This window comes from Elgaria multicarinata, chromosome 7 (assembly GCF_023053635.1).
Source record: "Elgaria multicarinata webbii isolate HBS135686 ecotype San Diego chromosome 7, rElgMul1.1.pri, whole genome shotgun sequence".
Lineage (NCBI taxonomy): Eukaryota > Metazoa > Chordata > Lepidosauria > Squamata > Anguidae > Elgaria > Elgaria multicarinata.
In genome coordinates, this window is record NC_086177.1 from 63,593,341 (window position 1) to 63,617,737 (window position 24,397).

Sequence of the window (24,397 nt, forward strand, 5' to 3'; positions counted from 1 at the left end):
GGTCCTCATCATGGTTTATAAACTAAGGTTTATATTGTGACATCCAAATTCAGATTGTTCCAGATCTTTATTAAATGGAAGTTGAAACGTGGAATAATTCTTGTGACTTCGCTGTTCTAAATATGCCATATTCATGTGCTGTTCTAAGTGGGGCTAGTTTTGGATATTTGTTCAAGTAAGTTTATTTTCTTATCAGTTTTAAAAAGTAGTTTCATAGATTTTGAGCAGCCAACAGTTAAGATGTAGGTACTGTTTAAAAAATAGGATTACTGTTAAATTTCAGTATTTTAATATAGTAACATGTATATTGCATCATTACTGTAGGGAGCATGTTGAATCTGGAGTACTCTGATGTTGTACGGTGTTAAGTATTTATATATTCTGTTCCAAAGGAAAACCTAAAAGTGAGAGTTCCAATGAATTCACTGACATAGTATGGAGCTCCAGTGGGAGTGACATCTCGGATGGTGAAAATAAGACTTTGACTTCAAAGTGTCCTCATCTAAAAGTGGAGAAATACAGGAAATATGACTTGATCTCCAAGGATGGCTATAATGAAGGTGAGACACTTTTATGTGTCTCCTATACACAATATCAGGATCAGTTTCTTAGAAAATTAATTTATCTTCATCTGCTATGAAATAGGCAGCAGCAATGTTCATTTGCTAAACTGTGAAAATTGGTTTTCCAATAATATGCGTTCATTATTCCTAAGAATCCAGGTTTCCATTATTAAAAATAGTAATAAACTATTTCCCATTATTGTTGTGATTTTTAGTTATTATAATACAGTTGTTAAATATTAAGTAAGACAAAATAATAATATTTATGACATTTACAACACAATAAAGATACATTAATATTTATATAATGAACACAAACACCATGATAAACAAAAATCAGTAAAATTGTTATTTACAGCAAAGAATAGGAAATGTTTGATAACTTTATCTTACAATTTTCTAAAAATGGATAAACAAGGGCCATCTTCAATAAATCTGTCAGTGTGACTTCTTGAAAAAGCTTTTCAAAAATAAGTCAGTTTAATTAACAATGCAATATCCTATATTATCAGACCAACCTGTAATTGATAGAATTTGTGTACATTTCCACTTTATGCAATACAAATAATTATGGTAGCAAATAAATTAAATAATTCTAAATTGATAATTTCTATACTCCCTTTTAAGTAACATAATTTTTTTTTTTTTGGCTCAGATAGGATGTTATATATGTCATAAGGCAGCTATGATGGTGTGCATTGTATTTTTGTTGGCATCACCATAGTAACTTGTCTAACAAATTTTATTGTTCTGGAAGGCTGCCCAGGGTAGCTAGGAGCAAAACAGTCTCATCGCAGGTGCTAGTGAAAACATTTGATGGACTTAACATTACATGGTAATATGCTAGGCTACCTGTCTTTATTGTAATTGAAGTTTACCAGCTATATGAGTTAGAGGAGTTGCCCTTCTGCAGTATGCAAAGCTTGGAAACTCTGGAAAGATGCAAATGCCTTCCTGACTCTGCACTATACATTACCTAATTATGACTCTTCCAATAGGGCAAGGCCCAGTCCTGGATCCAAAGACTCTCTACCTTGTTATCTTCTTCCATTTTCCCTCACAAACCTGAGGGCAATTTGTAGCATGAAGATGAAGACACATGAGCAGCTCCAAACCCCCTCTTTTTATTCTGAATCCCCTGACAACTCAAGGAAGTTGTCAAACTCCATAAGGGAGGGTGAAAGTTCCCACAGGAACACAGCTGAGATTATTCAGTCCAATTAACTGAATCTTACTCTGGCCTTGAAAAATACTTAGCAGCCTGGGATAAAAGAATAGGTCCTCTTATAGATTGGTATAGTTAAAAAGGAGGAAGCAGAGGGTCCTCTTTTCTCTTGTACCCCATAGTAGAACATTTCTTCAATTGGCTATACCACAGTTCCCCATTACATCTGAATCAAGAATTTTGTTTAATTTCAGCTTAATAAATAGTATATGAAACTGCTGGACTGGCTTGCAAATCTACAGGTGCTCCCTGTTCGCAGTTGGGTAGTGTGACGTCTGAACATGACAAATGGCTATTACCCTTAAAAGGCATGAAAGGAACCTTAGATTTTAGAGCAGGGATGAACAACACAAGCAGCTCTAGATGTTGTTGGACTGCAACACCCAACAGACAAAGCCAGCACAGCCAATTGTGAGGCCTAATTGAAGTTGCAGTCCAATAATATCTGGAGGACCACATGTTACCCACCCCTGTTTTAGAAGCAGCATACTTTTGATTACCAGAAAAGCTTGCACACTTTTTGTAACCTTTGAGTTCGCATAGTAAAAGGTATGGTTTTTTAAAATTAAATCCCTCTGGTTAGTTAAGTCAGCAAAACAATTAGGGCTTGAAGATGGCTTGTTTCGAAACTAACAGTCTCTGGCTTGTATATCATGACAAGCCAGTTTTCATGTAAAGTCCTACTGGCAATGTGCAAGCCTCAGGCTTTGCTCTGGTTTGTTCCAGCTTGTGCGTGTACTGCTAAATCCTGGCATAGTGTTTTGTGTGAACCAGGTCAATGTTTGAAGAGACTCTTATTTCCTCTATTGGAACTCCTCAATGGTATTTTTTTATCATGTTGTCAGAAACACTAGGTGGCCATCTTTCCTTAACAAACTATTCCAGCATTTGTTTATTAGTTCAGTAAATGTTTCGCTATTCTAACTGGGTCAGGCACAACTTTTTGTCATTTCCTGCTGTTCCTAGTGAAATGGAAATAATGCTCATTTTCCAATTTATTACCTATTAGTTATTTGAAAACAGCTTGCTTTGCTAAGTATGTTGTCAGCTGCTTGATTCTGTAAACATTGAGCAAATTTGAAAGAGAGAAGTTAAAAAGTGTATTGGATCACATGTTCTACAGCCTTATTACTTATGATTTGCTCATTCTGTCTTGTTTCAGAATGGCATTTGTTATCTTCCAGTTTTCATTTTAAAATTCTGAGGACATACCTCTGTTATTATAGCATCACTTTAAAAAAACACCCTTTATTTTGTATTGTTGAATTAGGGATTTTGAAAATCAGTAGTGCCATTACTGTCTATTTCCGGCAGCCTGATACACAGAAGTACACTTTTGCAGGCTTGGAGATAAGTGGTTGCAAAGGTACAGGACCAAAACTGGTAGGAAAGATGGCTCTACATATGTAATATACCCACTCTAGGAGGCACCTTCTTTCCTGAGGTGTAAGGGCTAGTCTCAGCTGCCACCAGTGCTCACAAGAAGCAATTGAGCTCATAAGCTTCAATATTGTATTTGGTTAGGCACTTTTGAAAGAATGAAATAAGAATGATATGTATACTAATTGAAGGGGGGCACGAGCAGGGTGGTGCTATTGCACTCATATCCTACTTGTGGGTACTTGTATCCTACTTGTGCCTGGTCACTATGTGAACAAACTGCTGTACTAGATGGACCCTTGATCCAGTAGGGCTCCTATGTTCTTAATACAGTTCTGTGGTAACAATAGTGTTTTAATATCCCCACAGCATTTTAAGATCCATGCACCACAGTACAGAGAACAGCTTCAATAGTGCCCCAAAATAGTGTCCACAACAATGTAAGAACAAAGCCAGGCTATAAAACACATGGTCTTCGATGTCTATATACTAATGCCCAGAGTATAGGAAACAAACAGAACGAACTTGAACTTTTGTTACATGAAGGCAAATACGACTTGATAGGTATAACTGGAACTTGGTGGGATGACTCCCATGACTGGAATATAGCAATTGAAGGATATAACTTGTTCAAAAAGAACAGAAGAAATAGAAAGGGAGGTGGAGTTGCACTATATGTTAAAAATACCTATCCCTGCACAGAAATACAGGCAGATCAGACTGGGAGCCCCATCGAGAGCATCTGGATTAAAATAAATGGGGCAAGGAATAAAAAGAACATAATAATCGGAGCCTACTACCGACCACCCAATCAAGGAGAAGACGAGGACGAAACTTTTGAGAAACAAATTGCCAGTGTTTCAAGGAAGTGTGATGTAGTAGTGATGGGGGACTTCATTTACCCTTATATCTGTTGGGAGACAAATACTGCCAAAAGCGGCCCTTCCAAGAAATTCCTGACATGCATGGGTGACAACTTTCTCCTACAGAAAGTGGAGGAAGGATCAGCAATCCTTGACTTGATATTGACCAACAGGGATGACATAGTGGATAAAGTGGCAGTTACGGGAACTCTGGGGGAAAGTGACCACGTCATACTTGAATTCTTGATTATAAAGGAGACAAAAGTTGAGTGTAGCCATACATGTACTCTGGATTTTAGGAAAGTTGATTTTAATAAACTCAGAACTATGATAAGTAAGGTCCCATGGCAAGTGAGCCTGAGAAAAGGCGTGCAGGATGGGTGGGAGTATTTAAAAAAGGAAATTTTAAAGACACAGTTACAAACAATTCCAACAAGGAGAAAAGATAGAAGACAACAGAGGAAACCAATGTGGCTCCACAAAAAGCTTAGAGACAACCTGAAAACCAAAAAGGATACATCTAGGAAATGGAAGGAAGGCCTGGCTACGAAAGAAGAGTACAGACAGGTGGCGCAGAAGTGCCGAAATGGCGTCAGGAAGGCTAAAGCTGTGAATGAGCTGAGATTAGCGAGGGATGCTAAAAGCAATAAAAAGGCTTTCTTCAGATATGTGAGTAGTAAAAGACAGAGGAAAGAAATGGTGGTTCAACTGCTTAATGAGGATGGCAAATTGATAACAGATGACAAAGAAAAGGCTGAAGTACTCAATTCCTACTTTGCTTCAGTCTTCTCCCAAAAGCGGGTCTATGACCCCCCTGGAAAAAGTGAAGCAGAAGTTGAGGGGTCAGGATTGCAGTTTGAGATGGATAAACAAATGGTCAAAGAACACCTAATTTCCTTGAATGAGTTCAAATCTCCAGGGCCCGATGAACTGCATCCTAGAGTAATGAAGGAGCTAGCGGAAGAACTCTCAGAACCTTTGTCTATTATCTTTGCAAAATCATGGAAGACGGGTGAGGTGCCGGACGACTGGAGGAGGGCTAACGTTGTCCCTATCTTTTGTCAGGAACAAATCCTGTCAGACTAATTTGATCTCATTTTTTGATCGGGTAACCTCCCTTGTGGACTGTGGGAATGCTGTGGACGTCATATATCTTGACTTCAGCAACGCTTTTAACAAAGTACCACATGACATTCTGATTAACAAACTAGCTAAAAGTGGGCTAGATGGAACAACTATTAGGTGGATTCACAGTTGGCTACAGAATCGGACTCAAAGAGTACTTATCAATAGAACCTTCTCAAACTGGGGAGAGGCAACGAGTGGGGTACCACAGGGCTCAGTTCTGGGCCCAGTGCTCTTCAACATTTTTATTAATGATTTGGACGAGGAGGTGCAGGGAACACTTATGAAATTTGCAGATGACACAAAATTGAGTGGGATAGCTAATACCCTGGAAGACAGAAACAAACTTCAAAGTGATCTTGATAGGCTGGAGTGCTGGGCTGAAAACAACAGAATGAAATTTAATAGGGATAAATGCCAAGTTCTACATCTAGGAAATAGAAACCAAATGCACAGTTACAAGATGGGGGATACTTGGCTCAGCAATACTACAAATGAGAAGGATCTTGGAATTATTGTAGATCACAAGCTGAATATGAGCCAACAGTGCGATATGGCTGCAAGAAAGGCAAATGCTATTTTGGGCTGCATTAATAGAAGTATAGCTTCCAAATCACGTGAGGTACTGGTTCCTCTCTATTCGGCCCTGGTTAGGCCTCATCTAGAGTATTGCGTCCAGTTCTGGGCTCCACAATTCAAGAAGGATGCAGACAAGCTGGAGCGTGTTCAGAGGAGGGCTACCAGGATGATCAGGGGTCTGGAAGCAAAGCCCAATGAAGGGAGACTGAAAGAACTGGCCATGTTTAGCCTGGAGAAGAGAAGATTGAGGGGAGACATGATAGCACTCTTCAAATACTTAAAAGGTTATCACACAGAGGAGGGCCAGGATGTCTTCTCGATCCTCCCAGAGTGCAGGACACGGAATAACAGGCTCAAGTTAAAGGAAGCCAGATTCCAGCTGGACATCAGGAAAAACTTCCTGACTGTTAGAGCAGTACGACAATGGAATCAGTTACCTAGGGAGGTTGTGGCCTCTCCCACACTAGAGGCCTTCAAGAGGCAGCTGGACAACCATCTGTCAGGGATGCTTTAGGGTGGATTCCTGCATTGAGCAGGGGGTTGGACTCGATGGCCTTGTAGGTCCCTTCCAATTCTGCTATTCTATGATTCTATGATATGAAGACGGTCTTAATAATTCTAATTTTTCTTTTTCATTAAGGTGAACCACAATTCATTGATTGGGAGAATGATAGTGATTATGAGGTTGATATTAGACGGTACAATGAACCAAAACCTGATGCAGTTCCTTTGGACATATTGGACACTGATTCTTGTACAAGCAGCAGTGTTATGTCTGATGAAGAGAAGGAAGTTAAACCTTCAAAGGTAAGAAATTGTTCTTGATTGCAAATCATTTAAGTATTAGAGCATGGAGCCATTGGGTAAACTTGCTTCCTCAAAACCCATTTGCCCAAATGGTATTGTGAGGGAACTGTAACAGTATGAAGGTCGTCAAAGTAATTTGAGTAACGTTTATCTAAATTTGACTTAACATGGGTGTACTTTGGGAATGCAGTGATTTCTGGATAGAAGAGGTTTTTTTAAGGTCAGCAACTAATTTTTTATAAGATTAAAGTTTGGTGAAAAAATACGATGCCCACAAAAAAACTATTTTTGGTACAGCATGTGTTTTGATATGGGGATTCTGTTCTCTATATCGACTAGGTCCTTATTAGAATGGTTTAAATTCTTAATGTTTTATGGCTCTATTTTATTCTCTGCAAGTACTTATTTAAAACATTTTTATACTGTTCTTCGTCCTTTTTGGATTTCAAAAGTCCAGTTTTATCTTCATGTCACCCCAACTAGATTTTTTTGTAAATGTAAATTTTAATGATGGACTGTAGTGAATTCATTGGTAGAGGCTTATTGGTTAAGTTCTTGAATTTAAAGTATTGATAAGTTGGAATTATCAACTGACATTCAGTTCACTTTGAAAGTATTCTCAGGACATCCAGTAGAGGGAGACAAAGCCCAACTCTTTTTTTTAACCTTTATTTAGGAATTGCTTGAAAACCCCAGTGAAAGTTGGATTTAGAGGAGGCCAGTCTCATGTAATTTGATGCACTGTATACTCTATTGTCACATTTATGTAATATAAACAGGTTAAACTGGCTAAAAGATCTGTGAGTGTTTCAGGGTCTTTTCCTCATGAGCCACAATGATGTAACCGATATCTGATGGATATGGGCAGACTATTTTAGATTAAGCAACCCAAGCATTTTAGAATGAACAAATGTGGATTAATATTTCAAGTACTAATAAAGTATCTGAAATATTTAAAAGAGAGCTAATATTGAATGTAGACATAGCTCCTGTATAATTTCTTGATGTATTTACTCATTTAAAAGCAACAACTACACCTTGCCTAATATAATCCTGAATTTTCAGCTCTTCTTCTGAAAGGATACATACCTTCTCCCTAAAATTCTTTATTTTCTGTCTATATGTAAGAAGAAATGTGTGAACGCTTTAATAATTTAAACGGTTTTCCCTTAGATACCACTAGTCATATTATGCAAGCTTTGTTTAATTTAGTATGCTGATTCATAAAATTGTTAGTGGACGTGCTAAAGACTCTTTCCTTCTGTTCAAGTATTGCCATATATGAAAACTAACATTTGGCAAGATGAGAGTTTAAATGTATGTGCTTATTTTTATAATACAAATGTTGTTTCTTTAGGAACAGTGACATAGATTTCTGTGCCGATATATCATATTGACAAGTTAGACTTAGGGATAAAATTAAATTCCCTATTCTCTAAGATCAGCCCTCCCTCTCAAACATTTTGTAGAACAGTGGGATAACTTCTGAAAGAGAGAAACCCTGTCTGAGATTTTTTATTGCGTTTTATTGGAGAGTGATTTTTGAATTGTGATAGGATATTATATAGAAATAGGACAATAGGAAATAGGACAGTGTACAGATTTGTGTAGGGTTTGTTTTGATTTCATTACTTTATTGTTACATTGCAGCTGACAGCAGTCTTATTTGTTACTGTCCAGCATACATATTTTCTATTCTCTTCAGGTTTTCTCCAACATTTTGCAAGCAAACTTCCAGTTTCTCTCCTTTCCTTGTGCATGTCCCCGTATCTGCTCTGGAGGTCCCTCCAATTCCCCAAAGCAGATTTTGGAGATGCACAGTGGGGAGGGGGAATTTAGTTTGCTTATTATTATTATTATTATTATTATTATTTGCATTTTTATACCGCCCAATAGCCGAAGCTCCCTGGGCGGTTCACAAAAACTAAAACAATTCAAAGTTTAAAACAAACAGTATAAAAACATGATATAAAATACACACTAAAATGGATTAAAACATACCATACATGATTAAAACATCCTGAAAACATTCTAAAATTTCACTGGATAGGCCTGCCGGAATAGATCAGTCTTTATTGCTTTTTTAAATTCTAAAAGACTGTCAGGTTGATGAATCTCCTCCGGCAGGCCATTCCACAGTCTGGGAGCAGCAGAAGAAAAGGTCCTCTGGGTAACAGTTGTTCATCTAGTTTTTGCTAGCTGAAGTGGATTCTTCCCAGAGGACCTGAGTGTGCGGGGAGGATTGTAATGTGATGAGACACTTTCACTTCTTGTCTTTGTGAATTGAATGTTAATGTTCTGTAAAATGAAGGGTGAGCCCACTCTTCCACAGCGCACTGGGCTGGTTCACAGCAAGCCATAGGCTGTGTTCAGACGACACAATAGTCAACGGTGGGGTAATAATCAATTTAACAGTTGTTTATCTAGCGGGTACTCCTCACGCAACATGATAATAATCAACCATGGTGTAGATTAGGGTCAGCGTTGAATTGACCGTTAATCCATGCTTAGTTGACTCACTCATCCCCCACCCTGTTTCCCCCTTCAGTCCTCCCACTAGTATCGCATCAGCCAATGCTGCTGAGAATCTATCCTGTCAGCTGGACTAGAACGATAGCCACCGCTTTGACCTCTCTTGCCTTGTGACTCCATGGCTGATGAAATAATCAACGATGGCTGAGGAAATAACCAACAGTGCCCTCCACACAACATGATAACCAATGGTGATTCAGATAGCCAACTCCGCATAGTGTTGGTTATTTGCATTGGTTATTTTGACCAAATAACCAACCTTTGGTTAAAAATTCCCTCCACATAACACTATAATCCAAAGTGAGTTAAATAACCAACCGTCCATTATTTAAATCACCATTGGTTATGGTGTTGTCTGAACCCAGCCATAGCTTAATAGTAGGGAACAAACCTTGTGCTTGTGTACTCCTTCCTCCCTTTCCACACTCTGCTTAATGAATTATTTCCTGGTTTGTATGGAAAATTATAACCACTCTTCAGGTGTACACACATGAAAGGGCCAGTGGGAGAGAAGGGAATGTGTGAACCTGAGGCTTGGTTACATAGCAGCAAGCCATGGTACGGCATTACAAGTTAATTGACCAATAGGTTGTCTGTTTTGAGGTACTTAAGAATATTGTTACAATTGTTCAAAAAGGGTGGTGTGCCAGGCCTTATGAATTTAAAGGAAAACAACAAATGTATGCTTAGTGAACTTTGACAAATTTCGTGAACATTTTGAATGTATTTACTGGTAAGACATAGCAGCATAATCCAAAATGCAATCATCTTCCCAGATATAATCTTAATGGTTGTCCTTTTGTGGGAATTTCCAGGGCAGTGGCTTGTCTGGGTCATCAAACTTGACTTTGGGAGTTGACTCATGTTGTATGAGAGATCACTACCATCATAATTACAGGACTCCTTACATATTTTACATACTTTATTTCACTCTTCAGTGCGTGACGCATGAATATTTTTTAGAACAAATTTCTGTGCAACAAGGAAATATAAGATGTGTGTGGAAAAAGGAATTTCATTGTTGTGCTGGTGGAAATAAAATTTCATCATACAACAACATTTAAAACTTGTATTATATAGTAGGTTAAAATACAAATCATGTCTATATTTACAACTAGAGTTGTTTGTATTGGCACAAACAGGTATTGAATATTGCTTTCAGGAGGAAAGTACTTTTTATTTGATGTGATCTCTTTTAGGTGTGAGAATGGGAGAGTGTATGTAGAATTAGATTGCTTCCCCCTGTCGTCGTCCCCTCCCCCGCAATACAATACAATTCAGTAGGTTTTGGAGGCTAGTGATTAAAGGAACATTTTGTTTCATTTTTTAAAATGCAATACATTTTCTTGACAGATTAATCCAGTAACAAACACCTTTATTTGTATACCAGTTGAAATACTGTGTACCCTTTGTGCAAAACAAAGAACCTGGCAATTGTAGCAGGAGGCACTTACTGACATGCATAGGTATGACGTGAGCTATCACAGTACATGGACTTGGTTTTTGTGAAACATATAAGAGGGTGCAGGTTTTTCTAAAATCTTTTCCACAGGTGCCTAACATTTCCAATATTTCCCCCCGGCAGCTGGCGAGATTTGGGTGGGGGAGATCTTCACCTTTTGTAGTCTGAGTAGATTGATGGAGAACAACAACAAAAAAAGCAATGTTCTTCACTTACACTGTGCACAATCGTTACAGGCCACTGCATATACCAGACAAAAGCTAGTCAGTATTTGCTCAATATGTGTGGCTTAAGACTGCTGCCAGTAACCATGGTGGTGTAGGGTGGAAACACTTCCAGTGCTTTAATTTTCCATGGGGAAAAAACCCGTTTCCTAAGTTCTTTAATAACAATGAATGGATGCTAATTGCAATACAATATTAGGCAAGCTTGGCAGTTTCAAAGTTGTAATTAATATTTTTCCACTGATTGTCCCCAGCAAGTATGTGAGGGAATACATCATATATGTCATGGAAATACATAGAGTGAAATGGAACTAAAAAGAAGCAACAGCAAAACTGAAGGTGCCCCAACAATCTTAGTGGAAGACAGTTGAGCTCTTATTGAAATAAGAGTGGATGTCAGCATATCATGCTATTGTTTGGGTTGCTAAAATTAATTAGTGCAGCTTTCCCACACCTGGTGCCCCCCATGCTGCTTACTGAAGGATGCTGGAAGCAATAGTCTAACTTATCTCAAGGGTGCTAGGTTGGGGAAGGCAAATGAGCGTGTCAGCAGTTTTTAATATCTTTGTTTCTTTGTTACATTTAAACAATAAGGGAAGTACATGCTATTGTCTTTAAATGTTTACAAGTATCCTGATAAAGAATGTCTCCAAAATATGACATTTAAATCACATGAATTGTGCTGTAATTTCCCTCCCCAAATATTTCAGGTCACTTTCTTGTGGTATAAAAAGACAAAAATTAACTTGTACTATTTAGCATTGTTGTTCATTTTTCTTGTATTTAGTAAACATGCTCAATTAGATAAATCTCTAGTGATTTTCTGATGCAAACTAAACATTTTCTAATGGAAATAACCCTATGGAAATGACTCTAATTTTCTAGTTCATCATCTTCTGGGAAATCCACATCACAGAGTAGCTACGTCTTATGCTAGATGAACTGCCTAATCCTAACATTTGCTCATATGCCTCTAATACCGCATATAATCACAAATTTGCTCTTTTTATTGGTATAGTACATACAGAACTTAAGGGCACATCCTCATGTAGTTGTTTTTTTTAAAATACACTATCTGTACCCGGCGTAACATACGCCATTGTAGCATATCTTAAAGTTTATTAATTAAATATCATTGTGGGGGCGGGGGCTGCTTGGAGGCTGCCAATACAGCGCTGTCTGGCAGACCTGGGGGGCAGGGAGGTTGGGGGGAGGGGGAGCAGGTGTCCCCCTCTCCCTGGGGTTCCTGTCAGCCTTGGGCCGCCCACCCAGCTCGCATGAGATTAGGCCGGGGCCTGGGCTCACAGCAGGCGAGCGGCCTCCCACCCGGCCACCAGGGCCCCCGGTTGTGCCTCACTCATGCTCCGGACCATGGAGCTGCCCCCTTTGTGGGGGGGAGCAAAGAGGCAGAAAGGGGGGTAAGATTACTTTGGAAAGCCCGGAGGAGTCGGGCTTAGCAACCTGTATCAGCTGACGTTACATGTTGTTACTGTTGCTTAGCAACCTGTATCAGCTGAAGCCTTTACGGAAACATACCTAAGCAATATATCTGTGTGAAGGAGCTACTCACAGTTGCAATAGTTTTCATTGTATCCGTGCATACTGGAGAAAAGTGAAAGTGTAGTGAAAGTTGGTATTATCACAAGAAAAATCACTTCACGTAAGGCTTGCTATGTAGGGCTGCTGCCACATGATTGCAAGTAGCTATGTGGATTGTATATAAGTATAGCCTATCCTAAATATTTCTTTGCTGATGCAACAAGTCTTAAACTTTAGAAAATTTAAACCAAGCAATGGCTGTCTTCTCCAGCACTGGCTGCATTCAGATGATATCTTGGCTAATAAGCTGATCTATGAATAAACCTTGCAAGGTACCCTTCATACAAGCCAAGAAGTCTTCAGTTAACTATAGTTTCCCATTACATCTGAACAGGAAAACTATGGCCTAGTTCCGACAACATGTTAAACCATGCTGTTTAACCACAAACTGGTAATGCATTCCCTTAACCATTTTGTGGTTAAGCAGCATGGTTTGGTATGTTGTTTGAACCAGGCCAATGATTAATAAATTCCAAACAAGCCAAGATATTAAGACAACCTTAAATCATAGCCTCATATCCTGGCTTGTTCGGAAGCTGATAACCATAGTTATGTAGTTTGGATTTAACAGGAAACTATTGTTAGCTGATGACTTCCTGGCTTGTTTCCTGGCTCATGTGAAAGGAACAAAGTGGCTACATATGTGAGGGCCATGAGGCTCAAATGTGGCCTCTGGCTTACTGGAGCTGAATTCCTCTCCTGCCTTTAAAGTGGTGAGAATGGGTAGAGTAAGTTGTGATGTATAGGATTTATCTGGCAGATTGTATGGCAGAGTGATGCTCTGGTTTTAAACATTTGAATTAGTTTTATGTATTTTATGATGTTTTTATTTGTGTTGTACCCCACCTCGATCCAGAGGAAGAGGTGGGTAACAAATAAATACATTATTATTATTATTATTATTACGGTATTATTATTATTAGTGGGCTGGAAGAGTGGCCTCATGTAAGGGCAGATTCAAGCTGACATTCTTGCTACTGTGAAAGTTACAGAGGTGAGTTTGCAAGAGAAACTGGTAGTTAAACATGTGAATAATAAATTTATTACAATAAAACAAATGCCTTAGTTCATGTATGAAATATTGATAGCTATGTACGTATGTTTGCTCTTGAATTACTCTGTTGATTTCTCTTTAATGGTGAAGGTATAGATTGAGAGTAAATACCCTAGTAATTTTAATTCCCTGGAATGAAAATATTTAAAGTTCAATTTTTTAAAGAGATTACACTTCGTTATATGAATGGGAAAGATATTGGATTAAAAGCATCCATATTTGTGACTTAGCAATGTGTATTGGAGTACTGCGAAGAATATTTCGGGTGACATCCTTTTTGTTTTGTGGTTTTTAAAGATAGACTAGTATGGGTGCTATTTCAGCAACTGTTTCTGGAACCCCCAGGTTTATAAATTCATATATTTCATATGGGCAAAACTTGGTTTCTAATATACGATACTCACTTTATGACTGTAGGGTTACATGGATTAGCAGTGTTTAGCCTTTATTATTTCTGTAAACTGCTTTGGTAGCCCACTGGAAAATGGTATATAAATCCATGTAATAAATAAATAAACGGTGTATTGCATTGTGCAGCACATTACGATATAGGCAGACACACAACTGATTTGGAAGTCACAATAAACCATGTGGTATCATGGCAGAAATAAGATGCAGTGAACCTGAGGCTCATGTAATGCTTTCTCCTCTACTCCTCTTGTAATACCTTCTCCTCTGCTTCTCTAAACTGTGATTAAATTTAATTACCGTTTGAAGCCAGCTTGCTTCCCACGAACTATAGCTAAGTTTTAACCACAGTTTAGGATTCTGGCTTAATGCTAAACTATTGTAGTAGAATAATAATAATAATAATAATAATAATATATATATATATATATATATATATATATATATATAAAACAGCTTCCAGCCTCCTTGCAGATGCCTTGAGGAAGAGAGAGAGTGAGACCATGGCCATAGCTAGACCTAAGGTTTATCCCTGGATCGTCCAGGGGTCAAACCTGTCCATCTAGGTGACACACGGGGGATCCAGTGCTCAGGCAGGGGCGAACCCTGGATGATCCCAGGATAAACCTTAGCTGTGGCCCATGGCTTCCTGCAACTCGTCCCATCACGATAAACTATAGTTTATTCTGGCATTCAAACTGGCCGAAAGAAGGCAAACTTGGCTAAAACAATTACTTTTGTATGCATTTTTTTCTGAATAACATACTGACAAGAGTTGTAGTGCCTAGTTTGTACAGATTTAATTGACATCTGAGGAAAAAGGACAGGAAGGAATTTTGTCCATTGCATATAGCATGGCTCACTTGTCTGAGTCATTTCAGTCTTGTTTGTTTGTTTCCCTTGTCCTACAGGTATATTTGTCATGACACATCTTGCTGGTATCTACTTCTAGTTTGTGGCATGTCAATAACTTGGATGCTGGCTACTCTGTTACAGAGATTTGTGGAAAAATACTTCCATTTTTTGGAAACTTTCTGCAGTGGACTTTTTTGGGGTGTGTGTAAAACTGGGGGTGAGGAACCTAAGAAGAATAAAAAAAAAATCCCAAAAACTTTGTATTACTGGTATAGCTCTTTAGAAGTTTTATCTATTAGGGGGTAAAATGGGAAGTATTTAATTGGTGATGGTCTTTAAAATTCTGCTATTAAGTCCATAACATACATTTACTAATTGGTTTTGATATATAAGAATACATTTTGTGTGGTTTGTTTGTTAGTGGAAAATGACAAATTGGGCAATACTTGTCTTTATCCTGAAGTGCTTGGAGGTATTTTGTGTACTGGCTCTTTGTCCTTCTTTTTAAAAATGTACCACCAAAGGAGGTGTATTTCCTACTTGGTGGACTTACAAACTAAGCAAGACAAGACAAACCTGAATGGTGGGTGAACAGAAGGGCAAGTTTTGATAATTAATTGATAAGGATAACTGGAAGGAAATGGTCAGCTGGAAGCAAGCATTTTAATAAAGTTAAGGTATGAGAATACAATGAAATTTCCAGTGTAGGTCCAAACATCTTTTTATTCCTCGCTCTCCTCCACCCCCTAGCCTTCCACACTTAAGGCTTAAAACAGCCTTCTTGAACCTGCTGCCCTCTAGTTTGTTTGGACTTCAAGTTTCATTATCCCTAGACAGAATGGCCAATGGTGAACATAAAATCCAATGGAATAAAACAACAATAAATATGACAGAATAGAATTGAATCAGTGATAAAACCACACATTCTACCAGGTGTTACAAACCATAGCTGGCTGGGTCGCACTTCAGGGAAAGCTTATCTAAAGCAGTGAGTTTTAAAAAGACGTCTGAGTGTCAGAACTGGGGGTAGAGGCTGTTAATGTCTATTGGTAAAGTGTTCCAGAGGATGGTCGCTGCAGCAGCCTGTGGCATCCTCAGAAGTGATCCTTCTGAAGATTGCTGTGATTGGGCAGGAACATTAGGGGTGAGGCAGTCCCTAAATAAGATAATAAGCCCAGCGCAAGTTCCTTGTATGAGCCTAAGTTGCTCTTTCAGTGTTGGCCTAGCAGTGCAATCTGTGTTCACTTGAAGTCAGTGGCAATGTTTTCACTGAGTTTAATTAAACTTCACCTAAGGCTGCTAGCTTAATTGTCTACTTTCTAAAATTAAAGAAAAATAATCAAAATAATGTTAGAAAAGGAGCTATGCCAGTATTTTGTTTGTTTTTCTCTTGTCCGTCTTGTTATGCTTTTCTGATGTGTGTATGACTGTTCCTTCTGTTGTGTAATATAAAAGGAATTATTTTTGGTACACTTTACTACTATTGCATGGAGTGAAATCTGTGTCAGACTGATGACTTAATCCCTGATTAGAGGTTATATGTCTGTGTTTCTATTTAAAATATTTTCTTATGATACCCATTGATGATGACACACCAAATGTCATGCTCTTCTGCATCTAAGTAGGAAACTCAGAATGAACTGGTAGGGACGATGTTCCTATAAACCATGGGTGTGTGTAAAACTGTTTCAGCCCCCAAGGCTGGATTTCCTCCTGGAGCACCCTCCCAGGGGTCAGATGATATCAGATGACAACCCTCCCTCCTGAATCCCTGCTTCCTACATCATTGGCTCCCAGGTCAGTGCTGTAGGAAACCCACAGGGGAGGGGCTTTGGGGAAGGGGCGGAGCCTGCCAAAAGGACTGACAGGCCAGATTTGGACCCTCTGATTGACAGGTCTGAGGTTCACCATCCCTGCTATAAATTAAAGCTGAGTCTACGCATGGCTAGAACCTTTCTCTCTGCTTGGCTAGTTTTCTGTTTCCAGAGAGTTACTTCACATGGGGGAAGTCTAAAAATATGGCACTCCCCAACTACAGTCTGAAGTGGTACAGTCCAACCTATTCTTCTGCATCTGCAGACCATGGCTAATTATAGCACAACAGAGTGAGAACAGTCTGTGTCAGAAAATTCTGTCCCAAGTGGGTTATGTATTTGCACTGATCTGAACACTAAACTGCTAGAGTTGGCCAATCCACTATCTCTCCTTTGTTTAATTTTAGGATTCTGAACAGCCACAAGCACCTTTTTAAGGCTCTGTGCAGGGGTAAGCAACCTGGTGCCTACCAGATGTTTTGGACTTAGAGGCACACAAGGTCCAGTCAGTATGAGCAATGGTCAAGAATTAGGGGAGTTGTAGTCAAAACATCGGAATGCACTAACTTATTGTTTTTGAAATATTAAGGTGTATCTGTTCTGGTTGTGTCATTACATGTAAATCTGGTGGTATACGCTTTGGACTTGGATGCTCTGGGCAATAATATTCAGAATGAAGCCAGAGATACACCAATCTATTATAATAGAAGAGGATATCTGTCTCTCACTGTCATAACTCAAAGACCATGAATCTGAGGTACATGAAACATGGCATACATACCAAGGGGACCCTATGGGTGTGCACCTTTGGTTATTTCGTGTTTAGAATACATTAATTTTAATTAATTTTAATTAATGTCTTTGAAGCCTGTAGTTGAACCTTAAGTCTGCCTTAAGATGGCAGATTTCTCTAACCAGCACATAGCTTTACAATCTGTATAGTTCGAAGGACAGAGTTATATGGCTGCCAACTCTCTGCTGTGGGCATTGCCCCTTTCAGGAAAATGAAATAGACAAACTCCTTAGGGTGCTATGGGGGGAACCATGGCATTGGCTGTGCCTAGGAATGCCAGCAGTTGTGGCTTTGCTCAGACAGGGTGGGCACAATGTGTCCAGCTCTGACAGCTCTCCCTCCACCTTATATCCTGCATGCTGAACACCTTGATGTTTGGTAAGCATTGGCAGAAAAAGCAGTTAGGCATTCTTTGTTATGTAACCCTTATATTCTTGCTTCATGGTCATTCATATATTGCTATCTTGTCTTCTTTTTTCTCTTCCACCCTCCCCCATTCTTCCCCACTGTTGAAATTTAGATTATATGCTTTTTGAGGTAAGAGTGTGGTGTGGTTTTGGTGGGGAGGTGCATATAAAGTGCCATGTACAATCATGACACTATATAAATAAAAAGTGTGCAGATTATTCTCTATTTGTGTAAAAAGTTGTACCTTAAAAATGACTTTTCTGAAGTTGGTAGGGACAGAAATCTTCCTATCCGTGTCCTGCCTTCCTTGGCGTTTGAGGCAATGAGCAATGTTTTTCAAAACAATACTTTAATCAAATTGGCCGTTGAAATGTTTTCTTTTTCATGATGAGTTTATATCAGCTTACTCCAACCTGGTGCTCTTCAGATATTTTGAACTGCAACTCTGAGGATTCCTGATCATTGGCCATGGTGGCTGGGGCTGATGGGAGTTGAAGGCCACAACAACTGGAGGGCACCAGGTCAGAGAAGGCTGGCCTATATATTCATTCACATAGACATCTTCCTAATTTCTTCTGTCTGAGTTTAATTGGCTGCTTCACAATACTTTGCTTTTGTTTCTATACTTTATGTAATTTTATTTGGATATGTAGTGAGTACATGGATGCAATTACACAAATTTGGGGTTGATTAATTCCCTCCCATAAAATAAGATTCTGTAATTCCATGAGTAACTGTTATGAACGGGAAATGTGCAGGATTAGTACCAAGACTCCAAGGGATACAAATGGGATAAAATTCAACGAAAGTGCTTGCCTAGACATACCCTTATTGGAGGGGAGATGGGGGGAAGCAATACTCAGTGCTGTGCAATAGAAGTTTGTGGGTAGGGGTACATGCAGTGCATGATGTGTCATGAATATATTTTGCAGTTAGTACTACAAAATGACTATATATCACTCTGGAAACAAAATGTATGAATTACATAAGATGCTAATGTCTGCTTTGTCTCTAGATTGGATTGAAGCTATAATTTAAATTGAGATCTTTGTCAATCGGTGTAAACAGCTCAGAGAGTTTTGGATGGGCAGCATAGAAATGAAATAAATAAATCACTTTCTTGTTTAGTTGTCTGGTTTTGACTTTAAACGTCAAATTAAGTAATGTTTCCCTCCAAATTACAAGTTTAATTTGACTTTTAAAAAATGTGCTAAAGACAAGTGCATCTTGAGGAATGTGATGCTTCCCCACCTTCTACTCTAAGAGGTAGTAAATTTAATGAGGATAAAGTTTGTTTTGGTGCTGACTCCAATTTTGGGGTAAACCTGTTTTTGTGTGGAGTAAATACACATTGACCTGATAAGCACTGAGTTATGTCCTTCAACTGAAGTCCTGTGCATTTTTACATGGAAGTAAGTTTTCCTGAAAACTCAGGACTGGGATGTCAATTTCAGCTTTATATTATTTGCAATGGAAATGCATTGCTATAATTGTTGGATTACTATAATTCACAAGCGCACAAGTCTCGTAAAGCTTTAAAAGTGTTGTAAAGCCACAAACAAATCCTGTTTCCCATTACATTCTATAAGCCTCCCAGTTCCCAAGATTCTTGTCCTGGTTTAATTCTAGTTAGATTTTGATCCCCCCCCCAAAAAAACACCTTTATTTTGCAATCTATATTCTTAAATCTATATTCTTTTTAAAAACATTTAAAAAACAGCCCTTTTAAAAGTATATTATATTCCAAACATTTAATGTTAATATCCTGTTTTGATTTTATTGGAATGGCTGCTATGCATAGGATGTTGAAAAACCCTTCCTTATGGCAGTAGGTATATTTTATCCTCAAATATGTGCTGCTAGTGCTACATATCCCTGGCAATTGCTGGCATTGGTCTAAAGATGTCGCATATGTTTGGGCCAATGGCTTTCTTGAAGGAGGAACTCTACTAGTTCCTTCAAGGAAAGCCTGTGCTGTTTCTTACTTCTGTGAGAATCTTCTTAATCTAGTGGAAGATTTCTATAATGTTTGCTAGCTCTTGGCGTTTTTAGGAAGATTGAGATTCCAGAAACTTGGTCACTTGAGGCCTGTGCATCTGTTTTCTTTCCATTTCTGAGATGGATGAAGTTCTTTTCTTAGATGCATATCTTTATAATTTTACGCCTGTTTTATTTCACAAGGGAGAGGCCAGCTACATATTTGTGCTTTCTTTCATGCTGCTGCTGGCCTTTGCTTAGAGGGAGCATAGCTAAACAGCATATGATAAAGAAGGGCCAGGGTGGTAAAACTGTGCTGATATTACAGATTACTATGGTGGGTGGAACAAGCTGGAGCAGGAGGAAGGAGGCAAACAATTATTTCCATTCCATTGATGATATCTGTTGCACTTATGTGGGGGGATGCACTTACATGGGGGGTATCTGTTGCACTTATGTGGGGGGTACTCACACATTGTCATAATGAATCTCTCCAATGTGAAAATGTTTGATTCCTCCCAAGCATACCAGCTACAAAGATCTCCCAGTTATGATATCTAGAAAATCAAGAGCAGCAACAGTAATATCTGTGTGCAAGCCACTATCCTCTGGAATGATTTACATGTATAGTATCTCTCCTGTTCCATGGGACTGCTTTGTTTTGTTGCTTGGAGACAGAATCTTCAGTCTTCTCATGTAACCTTTCACATTGCCTTGTTGAGCATATTTTTTTAGTTTCTAGCCCACATTTATATGAAGAGCTGAGCTGATAAGGTTTTTTGCGGTGGTTGGTGAAAGAGGAGAAAGCATGGCAACAGTTGACTTGTATGCTGTGACATAAGGCTGTTCACCCCCTGCAAAGTGAATAAAATCTGGTTTGAGTAACCAAACAAGTGAGCAGGCATTTGAGCGTCCTAATATTTTTAACAAATTGATGACCACATCCACAAACATCAGTTGATATGAATGTATCCTGAACGTTGATCTTGGGGAACTCATTGTAGGGTTCTTAGCCTCTGTTAGGAGCTTGCCAGGTTTTTTTTTAGGAAGGCCCACTTTCCTTTTTGAGGGGCATGATCTTGCATTATCTCTGGACAGATATAGGCGGGTCATAAAGTAAACATATTTTCCACCCATAATTTGCCAGTCATATTTACAATTCCTCTCTTATCAGGACATTCCGAGCAAATAGTTTTTGTGAAGAATGAGAGAGGTTTCTTGAGTAGAGCTTGTATAGACTTGTTTAAAAATATATATCTTGTGTACTTCGAGCTTACAGAATTGGCACATACACTAGCTCAAGCTAGAATCTTACTTATCCTTTTATGAAAGTCGGTGTAGGCAAGTCTCTTCTCTACTTAACAGTTAGATGTTCCTTTCTTTCAGTCGTGTGGACATATAGCAGGTCCGTGTTGCCAATAGAATTGTGTATTCAAACAATATCATTTCACACTTACCATAAACTAGCTTAACTTATGTACTCAACACTGTACTGTTGAAAGGAGGACTTAATAAGCTTAACGTTGGCTTTTTCAAGCTTTTTTCCCTTGCATTGAACAACCCTATTCATTAATTTACTTATTTAGTTACACAAGCTCCCAGTATCATTCCATACACCCAGATTCAAACCCGTATATTTTCCACCCCCTTGACTAAGTCATCATTCACCTCTTCTGAGTAATAGGTTAATTTGCTGTCTTCCCCTTCTCAGATTCACCATCTCTCTTCTCTTATATAACATTATATGTATAAACAGTCACCAGTCTCTTCTATTTAAGTCATATTTTTTCCTTTTGATGCTCTTATTTTGATGATATAAACATTTGATCTTGAACAGAGACTAAAATTCTGCCTAGTAAGTTAGAATCTTAGCATAGAGTTGCTTCATAGGGCAAAGGAGAACAACTCTGTAAGTTGACTTTTTAAAGTAACCATAACTATATGGATTGCCCTGGGTTGGAGGGATCAGGGTGACTTGAGCCTGTTTTACGAAGGAGCATATGCAGTGAAATTCTATGATTCCTTACACAAACATAAGGCCCTCTGAATTCAGTGCAACTTACTTGAGACTTTATTAGTCTATTTGCATTAAATTACTTGTAACAAGGTTCCCACCCCCATCCCTGTGTTTGTCTCAAAAACTAATGCGGAGGAGGGGGACAGCAGCAAAGAAGAATGGGTGGGTAGAGTGAGGTGTTCAACTCGTCCCTACCTGCCAATCCTACTCTTCAAATCCCCTTTCATTTTCAATTCATTTTCTTTTTTTGTCTTCGGTGCACTGAGAGACTGGAAATAAGTCCAACTAGGAGGAAAAACAACCAAATAGCCAGGAATGAGACTTTAGAAAGGAAGAAGTGGCAGGAATGGTGTTAAGCACTCACTCTTGCTTGTCTGTTCTTCCCTACAAATTACCTCTTTCTCCCCCCCTGCCCCTGCATCTGAGTAAGTTCAGTGAAACATATGTTTGCTGAGGTTTTGACCTTAGATTTATTTTCTATGTTTGCATGCTGCCGCTGCACTTTATGTCATACACGGGCAATTGTTAAAAAAGGCATTAAAATATTGTACCTCCATATTATAGTATGCAATAATTTCTCTCTAATACAAGAGCCCAAATGCTGTTTCTGTATCACAGAAAATGGTTATCCTTACAGATAACATTTGTTTATTTATTTGAAGTATTTTTATGCCGCTCCTTAGCAAAAAAAAAAAAAAGGCTCCCATAGCAGCATACATATAATAAATTAAACAAGATGGTCTGTAGTCATAGGCTCCCACAAGGAAAGAGGGCAAAAATAATTTCATTTAGCAGTGCTGTGAAATGGGCCTGCTTCTCTCTCTCATCTCCTTCAGTAGAGCCTGCTGGAACGGCTGTTGGTGGTAACAGTTCAGGGAATGGGAGCCTGCATGAGGGAGGCCTTTCAGTAGGACTCATGGAGACACTTTTAAAACAGAGTCTAAACCAGGGGTGCAGAACTTTAGGCCTCAATGCCAATACAACCCATGTCGGACTCCAGTCTGGCTCTCTGTGGTTTCCTAGATGGCCATGCTCCCTTCCCTTGCCCATAACTATCACTTGTTTGATAGTTTCCTGGCTTTTGTGCACCCCACCCCAATTTTGTGCACCCCACCCCAATTCTAAATATTGAAATAGGTTTCCTAAAGCTTAGTTTCTTGCAGTAAGTGCCACAGCTCACTCCATTAAACAGGGTCCCACGACCCTAATGGGGAGCTTTTGGGTGGAGGGGCTTGGGTGTCTGGTAGGGACAGGAAGGGCAGGAAAGTCATTTACCATCCAGCCATCCCTTTATTGAAACAAGTTTTACATGGTACTTTTAAACTTGAGCCTCGGCTATTGGGCAGTATAAAAATGTTGAAAAAAGAAAGACGTATAAATATACTCTGTGTTACAATTGAGCTTAAAGTTATTGTATCCTAAGGTACCCTGCAGCTCAATCTTAAGCATGATTACTTGGAAGTTGCACTACGACAGTATAGGGCACAAAATAAAGGTTTTATTGTTAATGTTCAGAAACAATATGTAGACTGTGGCATTATCACGCAGACATAGTTACATTTAGAAAAACCACTCAGAAAATCATTTCCCTATCATTGTAATTAAGAAGTAGCAATACATTTTAATGTTTAGTTAAATTTTATTATAATATACTGTTGAAGAGTTCAGTGTTATCAGGCAGCAATCGTATGCATTAGCTGGGAGTATGCTTCACTGCTTCTGAGTAATCATGCATAGGATAAGTGTCATAGTACTGTATATGAGCCTATAATTGTATACTTGATTTATATCCCACTGCTTCCCTCAAATATTTGATTTTTAAAAATACTAAAACAACTGCTGTAATCACAATCCATGTCCAAAACATCCATAGCTTCTGATTCTGACCATTCGTTTCGAATTTTGTGGAATTGAAAGTGAAAAGCTTGCATTGACTGAAACAAGCTACAGTTCTTTTGCAAATTGCCCTATTCCTCAACTTGCATCTGTGTAGCTTCAAGCAAGCAAGAAGCAAGAGGAGTTGGAGGATGTGTATTATAAAGATCTTGCTACCAGGTTGTAAAGTCAATAAGTAGAACTACATGGAAAGTTGCTCATTTCTAATATCCCAGAAATGGTGAAGATAATGTCACCAAATGGGCATACCCAGAGAAATCCAGGGATCAGACAAATGGTAAATTCATCATCTTGACGTGGCCGGATTTCTGTATAGTTACGTACACATCATAGAAAATTAACTCTTCTGTTGTGATGTAGTTAGTGAAGTATATTTTCAGTTGCCTTGATATGACAACACATCGCTGCAACTGTGGATATATTTCCTTTCTATTTGTGAATCAAAAAATTATGTTTCGGGAAGTTTTAAGTGGTCTGAGCCTATTAGAGAGTCCATGGTGACTTGTGTATTGTACGAAGAACCAGGTTCATATCCCTACTTCATTTATTTATTTTATTGCATTTGTATACTGCCCCATAGCCGAAGTTCTCTGGGTGGTTCACATACTTAGCCATGAAGTTTATTGAGCAGTCATTATCTTTCAGCATAACCTACTTAACATGGTTATTGTGAGGATAAGATGAAGGGGGCATTTATGCCATCTGGGCTCCTTGAAGGATGGAGTGGGATAAAACTGTATTTTAAGTATCCACTATAAGTAATTCGAGGTCTGTATCCTAAGGGATTGACTTAGGAATGGAAAGGATCAGTGTTCA

At 38.7% G+C, this 24,397-nt stretch overlaps 1 protein-coding gene across 1 annotated transcript in view; it reads left to right on the forward strand.

Annotated features, from left to right (window-relative positions):
• The window catches only part of SPIDR (scaffold protein involved in DNA repair), a 218,445-nt gene that overhangs the window by 5,337 nt on the left and 188,711 nt on the right, over positions 1-24,397 (forward strand). The window contains exons 4-5 of the mRNA XM_063130704.1: positions 393-560; positions 6,376-6,542. Of these exons, the coding sequence (XP_062986774.1) occupies positions 393-560; positions 6,376-6,542 (335 nt within the window). The remainder of the gene's footprint in view (positions 1-392; positions 561-6,375; positions 6,543-24,397) is intronic.